General features: G+C 42.6%; 1 protein-coding gene and 1 long non-coding RNA gene across 2 annotated transcripts in view; one reads left to right on the top strand and one right to left on the bottom strand.

The window, feature by feature from the left end:
• Positions 1 to 5104, bottom strand: part of LOC109286774 — a 63852-nt gene extending 58748 nt beyond the window's left edge. Inside the window, exon 1 of the long non-coding RNA XR_002094674.1 lies at positions 3682 to 5104. This is a non-coding gene — a long non-coding RNA (uncharacterized LOC109286774). The remainder of the gene's footprint in view (positions 1 to 3681) is intronic.
• Positions 1 to 20775, top strand: part of ADGRL4 (adhesion G protein-coupled receptor L4) — a 262937-nt gene that overhangs the window by 119111 nt on the left and 123051 nt on the right. The window contains 1 exon segment of the mRNA XM_019501503.1: positions 6611 to 6760. Within this exon segment, the coding sequence (XP_019357048.1) occupies positions 6611 to 6760 (150 nt within the window).

Here is a 20775-nt window from a genome sequence, read left to right as displayed (position 1 = left end):
AGCTCCTCCTCTTATGCTTGCTACAGTGCTCTGGGCAGCAGGTAGGGAAGCGCCAGGGGGGCAGGGAGAGGCTGCAGCTGGGAGGAAGCATGGAGCACATTGGCCTGGTTTCATCAGATGGGGCCCACCATTTCTCACATGCCTCATGTGCCACTGGGGGGAAGTTCTACATGATGGAGCCAGCAGCCTTTGCTGCTCCCACATGCCAGACTGGGACTCTGCCAGAAGTAGCAGGGAGCCCCATGCAGTGGAGCCAGGCCGAATAGGCCCCACTCCCTTGTTCCCGACAGAATCCCAGGAGCTTCATATAGTGGCAGGGAGTGGGGCCAGGCCACCAGCTCCTCCTTCACGGCGTGTGGTTCTGGCTGGGTTCCAAGAGCTGCATGTGAGACATGGGGAGCCCTGCATGATGGAAGTGGGCCAGCCTGGCCCTGCTCCGTGCAGCCCCCAGAAGTGGCCAAGGCTGGGCACCACAAGGGGGGCTCTACCTGCGCAGGACATGAGCTGCCCAAAGGCCTGCTGCGTGCTGTTGCTGCTGCTGCCAGCAGTGGGGGCTGTGCACCTTGGGGTGAGTTTGGGCAGTTCACCCTCTCCACACACACCCACACCCCATCTGCACCCTTCCCCACACACACAGCCACACCCCTCCACAAACCCCACACACACCCAGCCCCCACCCCCACACCCCCCGTAAACCTCATACCCACCCAAACACGTACCCAATCCACCACGCACACCCCTACTCCCTCGCAAACACAGTATACAAGAGTAAGACTTTATTTTTGAGCTATTATGCAATCACTGCTATATACACTACACAAACACATGTAAATCAGGACAAAAGTATTTTTTTAAATAAAATTAATATATGTTAAGTAGATGTTTGATTTTTAGCATATGATTTGGATTTTTTCCGGTTCTAAAATGGCAATCCTTTCCCCCACCCCTGTGCCAATTATTGAAAGAATTGCCCACCCCTATGCTAATATGCAAATACACTTCCCTGGCAAAATAGTAGTTAAATTGTTTGCACTTGCCTATAGCCGGTTTTGGCATGGCGGTTTTTGCCTTACTGCTTTCCATGCATGTGTTATAAGCATGCTGCATGAGAAAAAAAATACTTAATATTAGCAAATACAGAGTACCCATAAGTGTGGGCTGGATTTTAATCCTGTAATATAGCCTGAGTTAGGAGCAGTGGTTAGCTACCCTTGCTCAAGAAGAGGGCAAGAACCAGACAGTGGCTGTAACAGCCAAAACCTGGTCCCTACTTCCTCTTTACTCCAGAGAAGAAGTAATTTGGGTAATCCCTTTTCCACTGTTACTTTTCTCTCTGCACTGGCAAGGATTGTCATGCACTTTACATCTATTTGTGAGGAAGAGTAAATAGCAGCTCTGCCTAGTTCCTCGTCCATTGAACTCCTTCATGAGTGTTAATTTACAAGGCTGTCATGAATACATTTGTTAATATTTCTTTATCTGTGGGCAAATTGAATCATTTTTCACCACTGGTATTCCACATAACCTTCTCCCATGCTATTCATTTTAGCTCTTATTCTTCTAGTCTCTGTATGTGCCGCTGTCCCTATCTCCCTACCTTCCTCTATTACAAGCTTTTACTTTATGTTATAATGATATTCTTCCTCAACAGGTTGTGAATGCTTTACAATGCATATTTGAAAAGTGTCTAGATTTTTATGTGTTTAGGCACTACCTCTTTACTTCATTCTCACCATAACAATTCTTGTCAAGTCCACCATCCCCTTCATCCTTGACAAGTATGACCCCGCTCTCTTAAGGCTCCAAATGCCACTCACTTTATCCAGTTTTTTTCAGTATTCTCATATAAAAACACTCCTTCCATTACTAAGTTCCCATTAAGATATTCCTACTAAATCTGATTAAGATACCCATAACACCTACAGTTCCTTCTTGGTCTCACCTTCCTGCTTTTTTGTTTCTTCCACCTTTGTATGATCTCTATTCATAGGTACAGACATTTGAAAAGCCTGAGGCAGAATCGACCTGTTACACAGTTTTCTGGAAGTGGCGTAGGTTAAATAGGTAGTAAACAGAGCACACGTTCGCCCTTTGGTTGGGGGGTGCAGGCTGCCTGCACTAACTGAGGCCTGCAGGTTGGGTGAGCTCTCGCATGCCTCCCAGTGTGGCCTGCAGGCTCCCCAGGCTGCTGGAGACTGCCAAGAGCCGCTGAGCACCCTGGCCACCCCGACGAACAGCTGGGAATGGTCAAGCACATGCCCAGTGCCCTGCCATATCTTCTGTGAGCCCCAGATATCTGTCAGCTGCAGGCAGGCAGCACAGGAGGGAAGGGAGACTTCTGTGTCCCTCTACCAGCCCTAAGACCTGGGCACTCACAACCCTGGGCTGGGCCCCTGCACGCCATCATGAAGCACCCCACAATGTACACACAGACCTGACCCCAGTGAGCAGGCACAGCCCCACAAAGCCTGACTGGGCTGCCAAGCATGGGCAAATATTCCCCTCTCTGGCTGCCTGCTGCAGCAGGCAGATGCCTGTGGCTGATAGATGATGCCGCAGGGAGAGAGCGGAATGCTCACCCCTGCCTGGCAGCCCAGTCAGACTCCACAGGACTGCACCCACTCATGGGGGAATGGGAGTGCCTGGGTGGGTCTGCAGAAGCCAGGGTTGGGCACTGTGGGGCTGTATCCACTCATTGGGGCTCTCCTGGGATCAGTATCAGGTCTGCATGTATGTCGTGGAGTGCTTTGCAATGGGGTGCCAGGTCATGGCCAAGGGACGCAGGTGCTCAGGTCCTACGGCTCGCACCGGGACAAAGATACCTCCCTTCTCCCTGCTCCCCATTGCCTCCCTGCAGCTGGGAGATGGCCAGAGGCAGGAGACAGGGCTGTGGAAAGGGTCTGTGCTGGCTGAATCGGCTCTGGAAGAGCTTGGGGGTGGGGCCCACTGAGCACTTGGCCAGAGCAGCCAAACACAGACTGAGTGCTAGCTCACCTCCACGCAAGGGAGGATTATAGAGGGGCCACAAAGGAGCTTGGGATGCCAGCAGACAGCAGCCTAACTTGAATCAATAGGAGATCTGATACAGAAGTTCAATTCACTGGTCTAACGTAAATCGATTAAGTTTCAGTGCACATCGTTCCAGGTCTATCTTAGGCTGGGGTCTGCCATTTTTAAACCAGTCTATGTGCACTGACCTTATGTTCTGTTATGGGTACAATTTCCTACCACCTGTATCAGTAAAACTGTAATATTTGTACCTGATGTCATTTATGAGGATACCCCATTTTATCAATCAGAAAGCATTTTGTCATTTACCATTTCTGTTCAAGACTGCAGCTTTTATAGTCTAGTTTTTGAGACCATGTCAGATTCCTCAGGAGACTGAACCCAGGACTGACTCTGATACAGGGCTTTTGGATTACAGCAGTCTTATTTGTCTTTGTGTCCCCACCAGTCTTCAACTTTCAGGGAAGTAATGGAACCAGGCAACTTTCCTAAACTGATCCAGCATTTTCTTATGAATAAGACTGCAGCCAACTGTCTATTATTTTTTGCAACGTGAAATTTAACAGAGTCCAGATCAGCATGAGTGACATACCCAACAAATCTTGTTTTACATGCCATCTCAACTCTTCATTTTCCCAAGCAGGACAGCTTAAAAAATCACTCTTCTCATACCTGATCTCCATTCACCACTCCTTGGTTCCTGGTTCTTAAAAGTTAGTGTCCCATTAACGAAGCTTTCTTTGTGTTCATAGGATTTCATTCCTTAGGGAGATGTCTCCATTTAGTTTCTGGTGAGTCAGTTCATGCCACCCAGACACCTACATTTGGTTTTCCCATGTATCACACTGACAGCCCAGAACAGAAGTTAGATCATTCTAGGTAACCATACACAGGAAGATGGGGGAATGGGCACAAATACTGTTCATAGAAAGTTTATAAACATTCTCACATATTCCATATACAAACATAACTTTAAGCACATGCTTAAATCGCATTTAACTTGCATGCTTTGCTGAATAGAGATGGGATTACTCACATCCTTAATAATAAACATGTGTCTAAGAACTTTGCAGCATTGACCTCACTAAATATGCCTTATTGCACAGTTCTCCATTCAGTTACATAAATCCAGAGAAACTCTGGCCCTTTCTGCTTGTGACATTCCCAGCCATAAAATTGCCTTCCTGCCTCCTTCCTCCCTGCCTGTATGCCTTTGTTCTCCCTACAAAGCTGAGTTCAGTGCATTTCCTGTACGTCCTTTCAGGCTGCTGCCCTTAAAGTGATAGAGCCTTGCAGCAAGAAGAGTTTCCTTCCACAATGAAGAAAGGGCTAAGAGCAATTCCAGTCACTCAGGTTCCTTTCTCAGAGATGAACGTTAGGGATCAGAGCCTCTCAGGCAGAAAGGTGGCGGGAGGCATGTAGCAGCTTCTGAGCTGGTTGCCATACTCTTATACTTCTCCATCTGTTTCTCTCATTCTCATATTGATACGATATTCTAGTCTGTTCCTCAGCCTTTCTATCAATAGGTTTTGCCATCCTCTCACTCCCTAATCTGCTCCACCATCCCCTTCTCCTCTGCCCTTGCAGCTCCACCATCCTCTCACTGTCCACACTCCCTTTCAGTGCTCTACTACTTTATCAGGCCTGCTAACCCCCTTATTTGTTTCTTCACTACCACATGCCCCCAGTCTGTTTTTACATCCCCTTTCTTCATCCCTCTGCTCTTCTCATTCTGCAGCACTGCTCCTGAGCTCCTCAAAGGTCTCATGCAAACTGCTTTCCCCCTGATCTGTACCAGTGTAATCTATTATTCGCCTGTACTCATCTCATCTGCTCTTCTTCTATTATTCCCATTCATCTTCTTATTTTCCCCAACAGACTAAACGCCTCTTTACCCTCTCTGTCCTGCTCCTGAGTCACTAAACGCACCTTTGGAGAAGTAAAGCTCAGGGCAAAGAGCAGGGAAAGGACAGGAGTTTTGCTGGGATTTCACTCTAATGAGCATGTGCAGACACTTTGCACACACTCATACATCGTAAGGCAAGGCAGTTTCTGCTGTTACACAAGCGCTCAGCACCAAGTACTGCACAGCAACACCACCAATGAAACTGTTCCTGCTCCTAGGTAGGTGACTTTTCTTCCCAAACAAATGAAGACCAGATGGAGACGTCAGTGGGGATGGGAAAGATTAAACTGGGATGAAGGGGTTGGTGGGGGGCGGCTGCAATGCAGGGAGTGGACAGACAACTATTGGGAAGATGAACGAATTAAATGTTTCCCATAGATTTGGAATCATGAGGTAACCCCACTGTTAATATTACTTTAAGTAAAAGCATATATTTCACTCTAGGCTCTGCTCAGTAAAATCAGAGCTTTTGTTTTTTCCCAGTTTGGGATGTACTTGGGATGTGCACTTCATACAAGCATTTGAGATGCATTAGAATCCCACAGATTTATGCTTTAATCTCTAAAAAATACTCTGTACAGTAAAAATTAATGAGTGAGAAGATGAAACTTGGTAGGAATGGAAATTATTTGGGTTACATATAATTGTTAAAAAAAACTATATGCAATGTTTAATCTTTTGAATGTTTCAAGAAACTTTTATTTGTCCAGAAAAGAAACTTCTCAATTAGATTTCTTGGATCAATGAAAACTATAATTATAACACTAGACTAGTAAATAGCTAGTATGATATGTGGGTAAGAAGAAGCAGAACTAGAGGGGAATAGTGTTACAAAAAGGGATATTATAGTTTGTGACTATTACTATGTCTGTTTAACAATCTATGAAGTACAAAATTCAGAAATGTTCTTTCCTGTCACCATTATCTGCCCAGTTTTTCTTACATAACACTTATTAGACCTTTATAATCGGTTTGTGAATGCTAGTTTCCTCAAAGCATTTCCTTTGCCTTTCTTTGTGTTGAAAACTTTTATCCCATTTATATCATAGGAAACTATCTACAGTATTCAGGAATCATTTGATGGGCAGATGGGGAAAGAAGACAGCATTTTTATAATGCAGACACGACATTCAATAAAATTGCCTTCAAAATAATTTTGTGTTTTTAAATGATAACCCCACAAATGCTGTTGCAGTTCAATTTAATCTTCTGAGACTGTGAATATGTTAGCTGGATATGGATGCAAGTGCTTAAAAACACTGATATGAGGATCTCTTACTGGTATTTTCACTTGATATCTTTTGAATAATTTGGATTACTCTCCATATGTAACTTTAGGTACAAATTAAAAACAGCTGGTTTATTCTCTGTGAAAACTAAAAAGCTCTGAAAATCCTCAAAATATTTTTTTTCGCTACCCTCTCTGTGTCTTCCACATCATTTGCCATTTTTACACTTGTTGAAAATATGAATTGTCTTCTGTTGTCCGAAGACAAATACATGTGCTAACTTATAAGTAGCCTTATCCAATAGTCTCCGGGGCTGGAATTCAAACCTTTGTACCATGATTCCATTCTCTTTAATGTTAAAATAGCTGGACTGTCCCTAGCTAATCAGGTGTGTATGTCCTAGCCTGGGTTCAGAACTCAGAATGTTTTTAAACAACCAGAAACTCATGGTTTTTCTTTATTTCAGTGCTTATGTCCACTGTGCTGGACTATGGCTATGCTTCGCCGAACTGCGCCATGCCATGCCATAAAGATGCAAAGTGTGAAATTAAGGGTGGACACCAAGGCTGCTATTGCTCCCCAGGATTTACAGGAAATGGCATAAAATTTTGTTACGGTAAATATATTTTACCTATATACAGCACATTGATATTATATGCAGAGCTGGAGAAATTTACTCATTGCTTGCTAGTTTGAGGGTTGAATCTTATAACCGGGACAGTACTTATCTTTGCATGGTCTCAAAGTCAAAACTAATGCCTGACCCCCCACCAACACTAGGGTTATGGAGTTCTTTGTTGCTTATTTGGCACATTACTTAAGTGCAATTTACCAATCAATTTTCTTTTAATCTCTTACTGTAACTTACTGTACTCCATCTATTTTGGTTTTGTTAGACCTGATTTCCCATTGTGATGTTATTATCTTTTTCTTCCTATAATAGGTATTGACATATCTTCTCCCAAGTTATCTTAAGGTCTTTCCCTTTGAGTTTTTTGAAGCTTGAGCTTGGCAATATTGCCACTATTGTACCCATTCGTACCCATCTGTACTCGGAGGGAGTGGAATCTTTTCCAGACACATGTAGTAATAGCAAAAGAACTAGGATTAGGCACAAGTTCCACAGGAAAATGCCTGGGACAGAAACCAGTATTTTCCTGCCTGCTACAGCTGCTGAAAGTGAAATATGTAAGAATTCTTTCCAGGAATTCTTAGTTTGTGCACACTACCAAAAGATTTCATCTCTGGGTAATCTCCAACAATAGGTGTTTGATGACTCCACACCCCCCACTTCCTGGCAAGCTTGCTTGCGGTCTTTCTTTCTTTTTCTCTTTCATACTTTCGTTCTTTCTTCACCACTCCTTTTCCAGAATGCATAGCCTTCTAGTTGCTGCAGTTTATCTGGAAGGAGGAGGTCCTGTTACACAACCGCTCCCATTGCTTTCTGGATTCTGAGAGTAGAGTCTCTATAATCCTCCCGTCCCTTGTCTTGATTTTTTACTTCTCTGTCCTTTTACTACATAACTGGGATGCCTGTCTCTGCTGCTGGGAAGAGCTGGGTCTAGCTGCAGAGCTGTGAAGTCAATCTGATTTGTCTATTTTTTCACAGCGTCCTATGTAACACTCATACAAACTAACTAGACTGGGCAACTTGTTTTTAGCATGCCATGAGAAAGCTCGGAGCAGCAACAAAGGCACTTGGGCTTGCTGTGAGCAGAGTTAGGAAGATATCACTTGCTTGGTTGGCTTTGGTTCAGGCTTAGAAGGCATCTTTGTAACAGCTGGAACATTTATTATTTTTTTATGAAAGCAAAGAACTTGAGGACACTTGCTTTGAAAAGCTGCCTGCCCAGTATATCTACAGGGTATTGATATAGCTAGTCAAATAACAACATACTAGATACAAAATATAATTTAATAAACTAATGCCAACATTCACCATCTGAATATTTTTCACACCCAATTATTTGCCTATGGAGCTGGTCAGATCAAAACAGCATATAGTCTGATTCTGCAAACATTTTTAGTGCGTGCTTAACTTTCCTGCCATGTGTAGTCTGGCTGACTCAACTCTCATTGACTACAGCATGTTTGCTGAACCAAGATTTATATCTGTGAATAATTCCTAGAAAAAGAAAGAAGTCCAAGATTTTCCAGAAGTATTTTGCAACTACTGGCCTTTCCTTCTGACCTACCAGCTTCTTTCTGTTGTACATACCTGATTGATATTTTATGGAGATGAGGTCTGATTATGAGTTAGCAATTAAATTTACAGGGAAGAGTACTAGCTCTTTCACTGTTCTTCTTCCTCAGAGGCTAATGGATTTCATACTTCTATATTTTACTTTGGCTAGTGATTTTTTTCTATAACTAGACATAAAGACACATATTGGTCACCATTTTAAACAAACTGCATCAAAAACTGACAAATATCAATCATTCTCAAAGCCTCAGGATCGATTAGGTGTTTGTTACGAGTTATGCTTTATGTCATGTGCTGAACCCTATAGAAATCAAATTTCTACAGGCATGCAGCAAACCAGCTTCTAGGCAGATTCATGATGCACAACAGTAAAATCAAAATTGTTTGAGGCAAGCCTGAGGTCAGGAGCCCAATATTTTCTTCAATAAACTGTCTGCAAACCAAAGTCATTTACCCTCTAGCTAAATAGGGCATTTATTGAGAATGGTGAATGAGATCCCCCCTGAAAAAGGGCTGTGTTTTCCAAGACAGAATATTATACAATCCATTGATAATGCTGCCCACCATCTTCTAATACCATAAACAAATTTACTCTATTTTAATTGCATAGATTCAAAAAAGAATTAAAAATATAGCCAGATTAAACTTTATTATATGTGGTTTAAAGCTAAGAAAATGAAGAGCAAGCAGAAATTACTTAATGATGTATTGGATCGTGTTATTCTGAATTTGATGTGAAGTAGGGTAACGTAGGGCCTCTGCAGGATACACTAGGAAATCTGGTGGTCACACCAGATGACAAAGCTACCTTCTTTAACAGTTTCTTTGCCTCCATCTTTTTGAGCAGGAACCAGGGCATCCCAACAGACCCAGGGGAGGCACTGCCAGGCCCAGGGTCAGTAAGAACCTAGTCAGGGAACTTCTGGTGTGTTCAAATCAGCAGGTCCTGATGATCTCCACCCCAGAGTGCTGAGAGAATTAGCAGAGGTCACTGTGGGACCCGGGCACAGCTTTATGAGCATTTATGGTGCTCTGGTGAGGTGCTGAAGGACTGGAAAAGGGCCAATGCAGTCCCCATTTTCAAAAAAGGAAGGAAGCAAGACCCAGAAAACTATAGGCCCGTTAGTCTTACCTTGGTCCTGGGGAAGCTCTTTGAGAAAATTATCCAGGGGCACATCTGCGAGGGACCAGCAGGGGAGATCATGCTTACATGGAACCAACATGGGTTCATTCGAGGCAGGTCCTGTCAGACCAATCTGGTGGCCTTTTATAACCAGGTCACAAAATCCTTGGACGTAGGTGTCATGGTGGACATAGTCTTCTGGACTTTAGGAAAGCCTTCAACACTGTCTCTCACCCCATTCTCATTAAGAAATTAGGCGACTGTCGCATCAATGCCTACACAGTCAGTTGAGTCACAAATTGGCTGGAGGGCTGCATGCAGAGAGTGGTAGTGGAGGGTCTTTTTTGACCTGGAGGGATGTGGGCAGTGGGGTCCCCCAGGGCTCGGTCCTTGGGCCTGCACTGTTCAACATCTTCATCAGCGACTTGGACAAGGGGATGAAAAGCACCTTGTTCAAATTCGCAGATGACACTAAGATGTGGGGAGAAGTGGGCATGCTGGAGGAGAGGGACAGGCTGCAAATAGAATTAAACAGGTTACAGGGGTGGGCGGATGAGAACAGGATGAGCTTCAACACTGACAAGTGCAAGGTGCTGCGCCTGGGGAGGAAGAACCAGCACCATACCTACAGGCTGAGGAACTCCCTTCTCATCAGTGCAAAGGCAGAAAAGGATCTTGGTGTCATTATTGATTCCAAAATGAACATGGGCCACCAATGTGGGGATGAGGTCAGCAAGGCTAACCGCACCTGGTCATGCATCCACAGATGCATCATGAGCATGTCCACGGAGGTGATCCTCCCCCTCTATGCAACATTGGTCAGGCCGAAGCTGGAGTACTGCATCCAGTTCTGGGCACAGCACTTCAGGAGGGATGTGGACAACATGGAGAGAGTCCAAAGGAGGGTCACTCGCATGATCAGGGGGCAGCAAGGCAGGCCCTACGAGCGGAGGCTACAGGACCTGAACCTGTTCATCCTCCACAAGACAAGGCTGAGAGGGCATTTGGTGGCCACTTACAAACTGGCCAAGGGGGACCAGCAGGCAATGGGAGAGTCCCTGTTCCCCCCGAGCACTACCGGCAGTAACGAGGAATAATGGCCATAAGTTGACTGAGAGTAGATTCAGGCTAGACATCAGGAAGCGCTACTTGACTGTCAGGGCGGTTAGGATCTGGAATCAACTTCCAAGGGAAGTGGTGCTCACCCCTACCCTGGGGATCTTCAAAAGGCTTGAAAATCACCTAGCCAGGGTTGAGCCCTGTCGATGGCAGGGGGTTGGACTGGATGATCTGCTCAGGTCCCTTCCGACCCTACTAACTATGAACTATGAAGTGGCACTGTTCTAGAGGTAGCTACTTATTCTTCTTCAGTTAATCTTAGACTTATATGACAATATTCTATTCACCTTCAAGGCTGATCATCAGTCAACTGTTAACATAAGCTTTAATCCTTAGTATTCTACCTTCTACCTTTACATATGCATTTTAGCTCATTTTCTTCCTTAGATACTTTGTAAGACACAATTACTATTGTTACCATCAGTAATTTTGCATAGTGTATATATTTATCTTATTCTCTGCTGTACTTTTCCTTCTGCATTTTGTATTGATACCTAAACCATTCTAGCTGCTTCTTTGGGGTATGGGGGTGGGGGGAGTTCAAGCTTTTTCTGCCTGCATGATTTTCTCTGTGTAAAACATTTTTTACATCAAAACACACCAGTTGTCACTTTAATTCCTTATCAGTTCATATAGCTAGAAACTTGTCCCTCTATTTAAAGGGGCACTCTCACTTATTTTAAGTTTAATTTGTCTCTTTACTCTCAGTTGCATGTAACACCTCTTAAATACTTGTAAAAGTTTTTTTTCTGCCGACTGTCTTTTCAACCTGATACACTTAGATATTTTCCCTAGGGTTTATTGTGGAGCACAAGACAATAATGTCCTGTTATGTTTATTTCCTAGCACCATCATTGATCAATCATAAATCACTGATGTCAGCATACCTTAGGGAATGGGATTTGTTAGTTAACTGCTATTCTCTTTGCCAGCCAGCTAAGTGACGGCAGAATGTGCAAGATTATTGGATTTACTGTGTGTAGATAAAGACATATAGATATGAATTTAATTTCCTGGTGTCAAAGTCCTGGATTTCAATTAGCCATTTAGAATAGGTGGAGTTTTTCTCCGTGTTTCCAGCCTTTTTAAATTAAGCCATATTTGAGACTTTCAAAAAGCACTTTTTGCCCAGTCTTACAAATAGTTCTTCCCGTGCATAATCTCATTGTCTTCCATGGGAGTGAGCATGTAGGAATAAATGTTTGCAAAATCTAGCCTCTTCTGAATATTAAGATCACAATTTACACAATAATACATTCCATCTATATAAAATCCTCCAGAAAACTATAAATGAATCACCATGTCAAGCTTTACAATGTACCAATACATATATCATCATATTTTTGTTTTTTGTGTATGTGAATATGTGGGGGAGAAAGAATAAGAGAAAAAAACTATTTTACTTCAAAGGTTCAGATTTTGGACAGCAGAATAAAATGTGTGTGGCTTTTCTATTTGCACATTTCCTGTCAAATATAACCTAATGTACCCAAATTAAGTTCCTAACATTATTTCTATCTTATAAGCATCTCTTATATCCATAGTTTATAAGATAATTAACTCCTCAACATTCAGGATTTCTGTGATATTTAACCAAAATATGGGATTTTTGAACCTTTAACAAATCTTTTTTTTCTGTGTGAAAGAGGTGATCTTTTCCCTGTATATACTTTACAAACTAAAAGGAAATGAATCCATATAAATTATCGGTTGCTTGTAATCCCCACTTTCCTTCCAGAAAAGGTCCCAGATTCTTGAAGAAGAGCAGGGTATGGAAGAGAAACTGAGTGGCAGCCAATATTTTTACGGTTATTATTTTTTAAATGGAAAAGAAAAATAGATTGGCATCATTCAGCTTTGTAGTTTCAACACTGGCTCCCTGTTAAATGCTGACTGCCAATTTCTTGTTTTGCTGGCACACTGCAGAAAACTAAAGTAAACAATGTGATCACAGTGTTTACTTTAACTTTGTAAAATACAGCAGGAAAATGAAGCAGTCCTGTTTGTTCCAGTCAGGAAAATGGGAACACAGTATCCCCTCCCCCCCAGATTCCCTTGTAAAACATCCATTGCAAATTATGCTTCCAAAGAAAAATCAGTCTTTATGTATTTATTTATTTGTAAAGTATGTTCAGCTTTTCCAGACATAGTGAGCGGGGAATAATACCATCAAGGTAACTTGTCAATGAATTAGAAGACAGGGCCCTGTAAGCTATCATGTCTCTCCTTCAAAAGTATGACGCAGTAATATTTATCACTTTTCCAGAAAAGAAGTACAACCTTTGTAAAGCAGTATTTTATATCAAAATATAGAAGCCCTGTTAGATTTACCTGGGTAATTTACCTAAACTCTGCTAAATCAAATTGAAAGCCAACCGGAAATCCAAACATAGACGTATTATTAATGTGTCTTGGTTTATTGAGAGTCACAGGGCTGACTTTATGGCTTTAGCCAACTCAGAAAAGGAGCTCTCCTGTGAGACACCAGGTTACTGCTCTAATATGATGTCTGTCGTATTCCACCATCCTGCTCTTGTGGCACTCGCTGAATTTCTTTTGATTCACTAGTGTCCCCACAGCCAGTCTATGGAATACAAACTTGCATGATGATTGTCAGGCAGACTTTCCTTACAGAGTGCAGCAACCTTACTACACGACTGCTGTCTGTAGTTGTTTCATTCTAGCAAGAGGCTATCCTTAAGCAGCAGCAGTCTAATCTGAATGGTGCTCTACCAGAAGATAGGCTTTCTTACCAGCAGGAACACGCTGTTAGATGTCACTTCTGTGTTAGTGTGAAACCACTGATCTGAAGGATCTAACCCACCTCCTTCCTAAATTTATTTTACTGGTGCCAGTTACCACAAGACAGAAAAGGCCAAATTGCGACTGTAACACATGACGCGGGGGAGTCTGAGAGAGATATGTTTTAGCCAAACAAATTATTGGACTCAGTTCAGAGGTTATTGGGTGAAATTCTTTGGACTGTATTATACAGGAAGTCAGGCTAGATGTTCTTTTAGTTCCTTCTGGCCTCAAAATCTATTAAATTCTTTTTCTCTACCACCTTTGTAGCATTGCAAGGGAAGGACAAAAACATTGCAAACATTCATGCAGACCATTCAGAGGTCGCTGAACTCCCTGGGCAAGCTGTGAGTCTGCGATAAAGGAAAAGTTATATAGATTTCACTGGACCTTTCAAGAAGTTCACTAAACCACAGTCCCTAGCAGCAAGGTGCATGTTGGCGCTGATGCTGTGTAGGATGCTTTTTGGATACTGCATATTCTCATCACTCTCACGGCAGTTCAGGCTTTATCTATACTAAGATGGACATGAGATAAGGGCCCAATCACATGTTCCTTTCCTCATGTGAGTAGTTCTGAGGTCTGTGGGCAGGGACTATTAGAGAGTTTAGAGTATCGAGGTCTCGCCCTATAATTGAAAGGCGTATGACACAATTTGCTTGAATAATTGCGCAGACACCTTCTGTAAGGTTGGCCTAGAGGACCAAAGAACTAGCTGATCAAAGGACGAGCTCAATGAAGTTTTAAAAGTTTTAAAAATGTTGAACCATCCTGTTTTGTCATTTTCTAAACACAAAAATTTAAAAAAATATTCACTTAAACATTATGAATACAGTAAAAATGTAAAGGTCAAAGTCAAATTCATGTGTTTCAAACTTATTGAAACAGTGTTTATTCTTCCAGTTTTTCTGAAATTTTTTTCTTTCCTTTTCTTTTTTTGTCCTTTTTGGTTCATAAACATTTTGAGGTTTTGTATTTTCATCCTGATTTAGGATAGAAAAAATATTCAAGCTCTTGAAAATTCTCACAGGGAAAGGAAAACTTGTTTTCTGCCCAGCTGGGCAAGGGACAGACATTACACATAAACTGGGTTAAGTGATCAGAAACTGATTTAAACCTGTAACAGAACAGACATTCAGTGCACATAAATCAGTTTGAAAATGGCTGAAACCAGTCTCAGATAAACCTGGCTGAATGTAATATCAGACTTAACTGCTTTGGGTCAAACCAGTTTATGCAATGTCTGTCCCAGACCCCTTGCTGGTTTAAATTAAACCAGACTCCCCCAGCATCCTGGCATGCTCTCCAGGCTGAGCAGGGTTTTCTGTTCCACAGAAGGGCTGACCCCTCCCCTCTGCTCCCTTGCTGGAGCTCTGGAAGAGACTTGCAGGCACAGAGTGCCTGTCTCTACCCCAACCTTGCTGTTCACAGCTCAATCAGAGATCCCTCCCTCCTCCGCACTGACTGACCATAGCCAGCATGTGGTATGCTAGCTAATGCTGAGAGGTGTCTATGTAAGGCAGACCAAACAGTGTCTTTAGGGCTTTTTGAAGCTAATCAACCGGTAGCTGGTAATGTCCCTCCATTCATTCGTTGCAGATGAGAGGGGCTTTTTTTTCTGATGAGGTGTTAAATGCTGATAACAGAGCTGATAAATGCTCTCTTATGGGAGGAACCCCTCCCTAATCAGAGCCTCCTGTCGGGGCCTGGCCATGCCCCCCCTCAGCTCAGCACTACAGAAGGAAAGGAAGGGATGCTCTGACACCCTCCAGCGTCTAGCTGGAGCCACGGCAGGCATGTGCCTGCATTTTCTCAGTCCAGAGGGAATGTCTTTAAACTGGTTTAGCCTAGCCAGATTAAACTAACCTGCAAAGATTGAACCAATTCAGGCTCAGGCTTTTTGAATGTCTGTCCCTAGCCCTGAACTTGTAATGTGTTTTGATGTCTTTTGATAGAAGTAGCTGTCTTTACATCTAAAAGGTCTATATATTCTAATTGTCTAATTTCATTTTATATTATTTAAAATGACCTTATGAGGCTTCAAACTGCAAAATATAATTTTCATAAAACATAATTTTTGGTTGATGATTTTGTGGTTCCTTCTCTTTTGTAAACATATTTTTGTTTCTTCATTTTGCTTCTTTATTTTATTTAATTTATTTGTTTGTTTTTTGCATTTCAGTCCACATGGGAAAAAATGTTATCCCTTTTGCAAAATATCACTGGAATTAATGTTAATATTTGGGACTAACTGGCTGGAAGCATTAAAAGTATACCAAGCAGTCACATTTCACTGTGCCTCCACTTTTTTGCTGGCTCCTTTCTTAAGAGCTGACAGGATGCTGTGCCCAGGGATTTTTATTCATTTTAATCTTGTGCTGTCTCACAGGAATAGAGCTGACAAGGAAGCAAAGGAGCATTGGAATGTGTATACCCAGATTTGGGATGCCAACAAAGATGCTGATCTGGATCTTAAAATTTCCTTTAGTGTGTCATCAAGCTCAGTGAGTGAAGTTCTTTTGAGAAAACCAACAAAATTAAGGTTCTTGGTAGTAAGCTACATAGCTGGATTCTTTAAAGCAGGGGTGCTCAAACTTCAGCCCATGGAGCCTTGGAATCTGGATGGCAGGGCTTGTCAAGATTTGGAAAATTTGGTGGGGGAGCAGTGGCCCTCCTTGCTGCCAAAATCCCAAGCCCCAACCAGTGAGTCAGAGCTGGGCCATGACCTTTCCCCTGTATTGCCATATCAGCCAGGCAGGGGAAGATTAATGCATGGGCCCACAGGGCATGGGCCCAGGGGACCCTGCTAATCAAGGGCTCCCTGGGGCACCAGGAGCAGCATGGCCCAGGCAGGCACTCTGGCCTATCCCCACAGCACTGGGGGATCAGTGCCAGGCCGGGTCAGGGCAGCCTTTACCTGAGTGGTGCTTACACCCTCTGGCTTGCCCCGGACTTGCCAAGGAGGCTGGGTGGGCCCAGCTGCAGCCCCCTGATAGGCACAGAGGGAACCTGCCCTTGCCTGATGGGAGCCTCCAATTTTCTGTTTGCCCAGTAAATCTTAATCTGCCACTGGAGCCAGGCAATGACCCTTTCCCTCTGCACAGCCAGGTTAGGGCTGGGCCATGACCTGTGCCCCTGCACAGGCTCAGAGCTGGCTCATGCCTCACTCTCTCCCCACCACTGGTCTGGGCCATGCCCCTTTTCCTCTGCCGGAACAGATTGGAGCCAGGCCATGCCCCCTCCCCTGTACCATCGGTTTGGGGCTGGGCCATGCCTCCTTCTCCACCTCCATGTGGTGGACCATGCCCCCTTCCCTCCCTCCTGGCCAGGTTACAGCTGGGCCACACTCCCTCTCCCCCACAGGGCTGGGTCATATCCGCTCCCCCACAGACTGGATGGGGCTAGGCCAAGCTCCCACCCCCCACACAGCTGGATCAGGGCCAGGCTGCCTCCTGACCTTCCTCTGCACAGCCAGATGTGACCCTGCTTCACCCACCTCATGTGTCAGATTGGGTCCACTGCCCATCTAGCCCACCAGGGGAAAATGTTGAACATCACTGCTTTAAAGGAAACAGATTTCCTGTCCTTTTATAATGTAATAAGTGGGTACTGAGTGAGTCATTTGGGCTCTACTCTGCACTCTGCCACTATCATGCTAGTTAACCTACAGCAAGTCATTTAACTTCTTTTTGCTTTAATTTCCCCTGAAAATAAGTGTAAGATTAATCTATTTTTCCAAAATGTGGTGGCAAGGCAGTTAAAGACCTCTTGCTATGAATCCAGAAGCATGTGTTTGAGCCTCACTGTAGACCTGCACAGAAGGCCATCTCATTCTACCCAAATGTAAATTGGTACCTGCAAAGACGCATGGAAATTGACACCAACCATATCACTTAGTTGTGTACCTTTCTGCTACAGAAACTGGCATACCTTGTGGTTCCTTTGTCAGGATGCTCTGGCTTTTGAGCTCAGATTTTTGTGCATCTTCCATCACTGAATTACTTATTTTCTGTATCTGGGAAACAAATAGACAAAAATGAACATTGTGGGAGGAATAATTTTAGTCTAAATCTGCCATTTTTTACAGCATCCATTTAATTTTGCCTATCTACTTTTCTAACAGTATAGGCCAAAAGAGTACTTGTACACTTCACTTCATTTTGTATGACTTAGTACTCTTGGTTGCCACTAAAATAAATTATAATTGGAGCTTTTAAATCCCAATCAGGAGTGGTGAAAAGGAAGAGGACATTACAGTTATGAGATCTTCAGCCTGGAAAAATAATCTGAATAGCTTCTTTAACATAATAAAGTGCCAAATTAATAACACACAGTTAGGACTGCCTTGTATTAATTGTCTCATTTAATTTAAAAACACAAAGGAACAAGCCTTTTCTGACACTCAACATTTTGTTCCCTCAACCTGCTAAACCCTGCCTGAAAAGTTCCATCAGAATCAATGCATCTACTCACATGAGTGATATGGGTAGGAATCTTCACTGAACTAATTTTCTTGTGCTGCAAGTTGCATAGGGCCCAATACATAACCCACTGAAGTCAGGCATAAGATTCCTAGTAAATTTAATAAGCCTTGGAACAGGTCCACAACAGGCCCATAAAATTAATACTAACTACAGGAAAAAAAATCCTTCTTTGAGTTTGTTTACATTTCTTCCACTTGAAATCATGCTTTGTGCATGAATAGAGTATAATAATTGATCTTCTGGATGGGCCAGGAAAAAACGAAACTGCCTCTTACATTTCGAATCACTTCCGCATGCCCTTCTAAATTACTCCTGCTAGCATCTGAATAGGTAAAAAATAGGAGTAGATAATGTGAAAGGACACAGGTACTTTCCATTTTTCAGAAATGTGCCCACATTTTTAAGGTGATCATGTACATATGAATGGATATTTGTTTAATTCAAAATGCATTTTAACCCTTGCCAAATGTTGCTAACTTTCTTTCTGAAGGAAACATCTTTTTCATCCTGCTTTATGGCTCTAAAATCACTACATGTTTGGAGGATATGGGGAAATTCATTTAAGAAACTATAAATGTATTAACTCAGAGCTGCTTTACTCTGTCTACCACAGATCTAATTTCACTCCCTGTCTTTCTAGCATCAAGAATAAAAGTGATCCCAGGGTTCAGAAATAATGAACAGAACACATTTTTCTAATACGTTTGTTTGAAGTAAAGTGATGCCATTCCAAATATAGGGTCACCATCTTATACGTATTTATGTGCATGCATACATGTATTTATGTACCCACATATTTAAAGACAGCCACTTATACAATTGAATTTGCATACAATAATAGTTCTTTACAGCAAAAAGCAACGTAATCTTTTTAATTAGAAATATAAAGAAATATAAAATTGCTGTTGCTTTACCTAGTGTCTGGTGGAATGCTTTAAGAAATCAAATCATGAGTTCTGGCAAAGAATGTCTTGCATTCAAAAGCTTATCTAACTTTACCCACCTACATAGCTGGTCCAATAAAAGATATAACCCTAAGAAATCCTTACCCCTCACATTAAGAAATTTACACTTTCTTGAATGCTTCATGGCCTTTTTATTTTTTTGGAAAGAAATCCTTTGCATCCCTTCACCTTGAAATGGTTAGACCCAGTACCTGGTTTTGAACACTAATGTAGTTTAGCAGCGTTTAAGTCACTGCAGTTGAATTTTATGGCTGTGAGAAAAATGCAGGGGAAAGTGTTAGCTAAAGTAGTATTCCAAAGAATTATATAAGTAATAGAGGATGATATCATGTTTGTGCAGATAGTTTACTGTCTCCATAAAATATGTAAATTGTTTCTCTGAGTGTGGCCAGACTGGTCTGCTCAATTTACTGTGTCCCCATTGCATTACTTATCTAGTTTAATACTAAAGAAGGTTTTCTTGGGAGGTTTTTCCCCTTCCTCTGGCATAAACTGGCCAGGAGTGGTGGTGATGTCCACAGCTTCATCTGAAATGTGTAATTTATACAGGATGATATGCTGGCCGCACAACTTTTCTCTGTATGACTGTGAAAAATTGCCAGCTGAGTTGCTGGCAGACAGAATGTCAAACTGTTCAAACCTGGTATGTTTAAAGAACTTAAAGAAGGAAATTGACACTTTGGGCTTCTATTTGCCATAGAAAGAAATAATGATATTCTCCAAGATGATAAGGATCTAACCAAACATTGTATTCTAAATATAGAGCATAAAGCCAGGTGAAGTTTTTGAAAATGCTATTGGGTTGACAGGAGGGGGAGAGAAGGGACCAAAGGACTGAGTTTTTGCACTGTATATTTTTTAGGTACACAGATTTAATTTAGAGATTATGGTTTGAAAATAAAATTTACAGTATGTGTGTTTTTGGCTGATAAGAAATTGATTTTGTGACCTTGGTACACATTAATTGAAATATCTGGCACTATGTTTTATGGAGGCTAAAGGAAGCCATACATGCTTGGAACCATATTATTCTTTCACCTTGAACTCTGCAGTTAATCACAAACTGTAATCACAGGCAGGAAGGAAGCTGCTGTTTTGCTGTGGTACAAGGAAGCTAAATAATCTGTGTTCATTGTCTAATGGGTAGGTTCTTATGTGATTACTTCAGGCTTTAGTGCTGAGGTTAAGAGATTCATGATAATTTTAAAATGGAGTCTTCTGGTTGAATTAACACTAAACAAATATTGAGGTCCAAAACTTTAGCTACAATTGCGCTGAGCACAGACCAATTCTAGTTGCAGGCTCCAGATAAGCATGACCTCCTCAGCTGAGCACCGTGCTCTTAAACCTTCTGCTGTTGTGTGTAGGTCTCCTTGCTTTGGAGTGAGGCTGCACTGACTTAATTGCCCCAAATACTAGAGGACTGTTACAGTGAAAATGATGCCTGGCTATGTCCTTTTTTCTATGCAGTGCCAGGAGCAAAGAGGAGAAATGGCACAAGGACCTTAGTTAAATTCGCAGATGACTCTAAGATGTGGGGAGAGGTGGGCATGGTAGAAGGCAGTAATAGGCTACAGCTAGATCTGGACAGGTTACCGGGGTGGGCAGATGAGAATAGGATGGGATTCAATACTGACAAGTGCAAGGTGATGCACCCGGGGAGGAAGAACCAGCACCATACCTACAGGCTGGGGAACTCCCTTCTCGTCAGTGCAGAGGCAGAAAGGGATCTTGGAGTCATTATTGATTCCAAGATGAACATGGGCCGGCAGTGTGGGGATGTGGTCAGTAAGGCTAACCACACCTTGTCATGCATCCACAGATGCATCCCAAGTAGGGCCAAGAAGATGACCACCCCCCTCTGTGCAACATTGGTCAGGCCGCAGTTGGAGTACTGCATCCAGTTCTGGGTGCCGCACTTCAGTAGGGATGTGG

Source organism: Gavialis gangeticus, unplaced genomic scaffold (genome assembly GCF_001723915.1).
Source record: "Gavialis gangeticus isolate Ggan-Ray unplaced genomic scaffold, GavGan_comp1, whole genome shotgun sequence".
Lineage (NCBI taxonomy): Eukaryota > Metazoa > Chordata > Crocodylia > Gavialidae > Gavialis > Gavialis gangeticus.
Note: the sequence above shows the minus strand (reverse complement) of the source record. Positions and strands in the feature narration are given on the sequence as shown.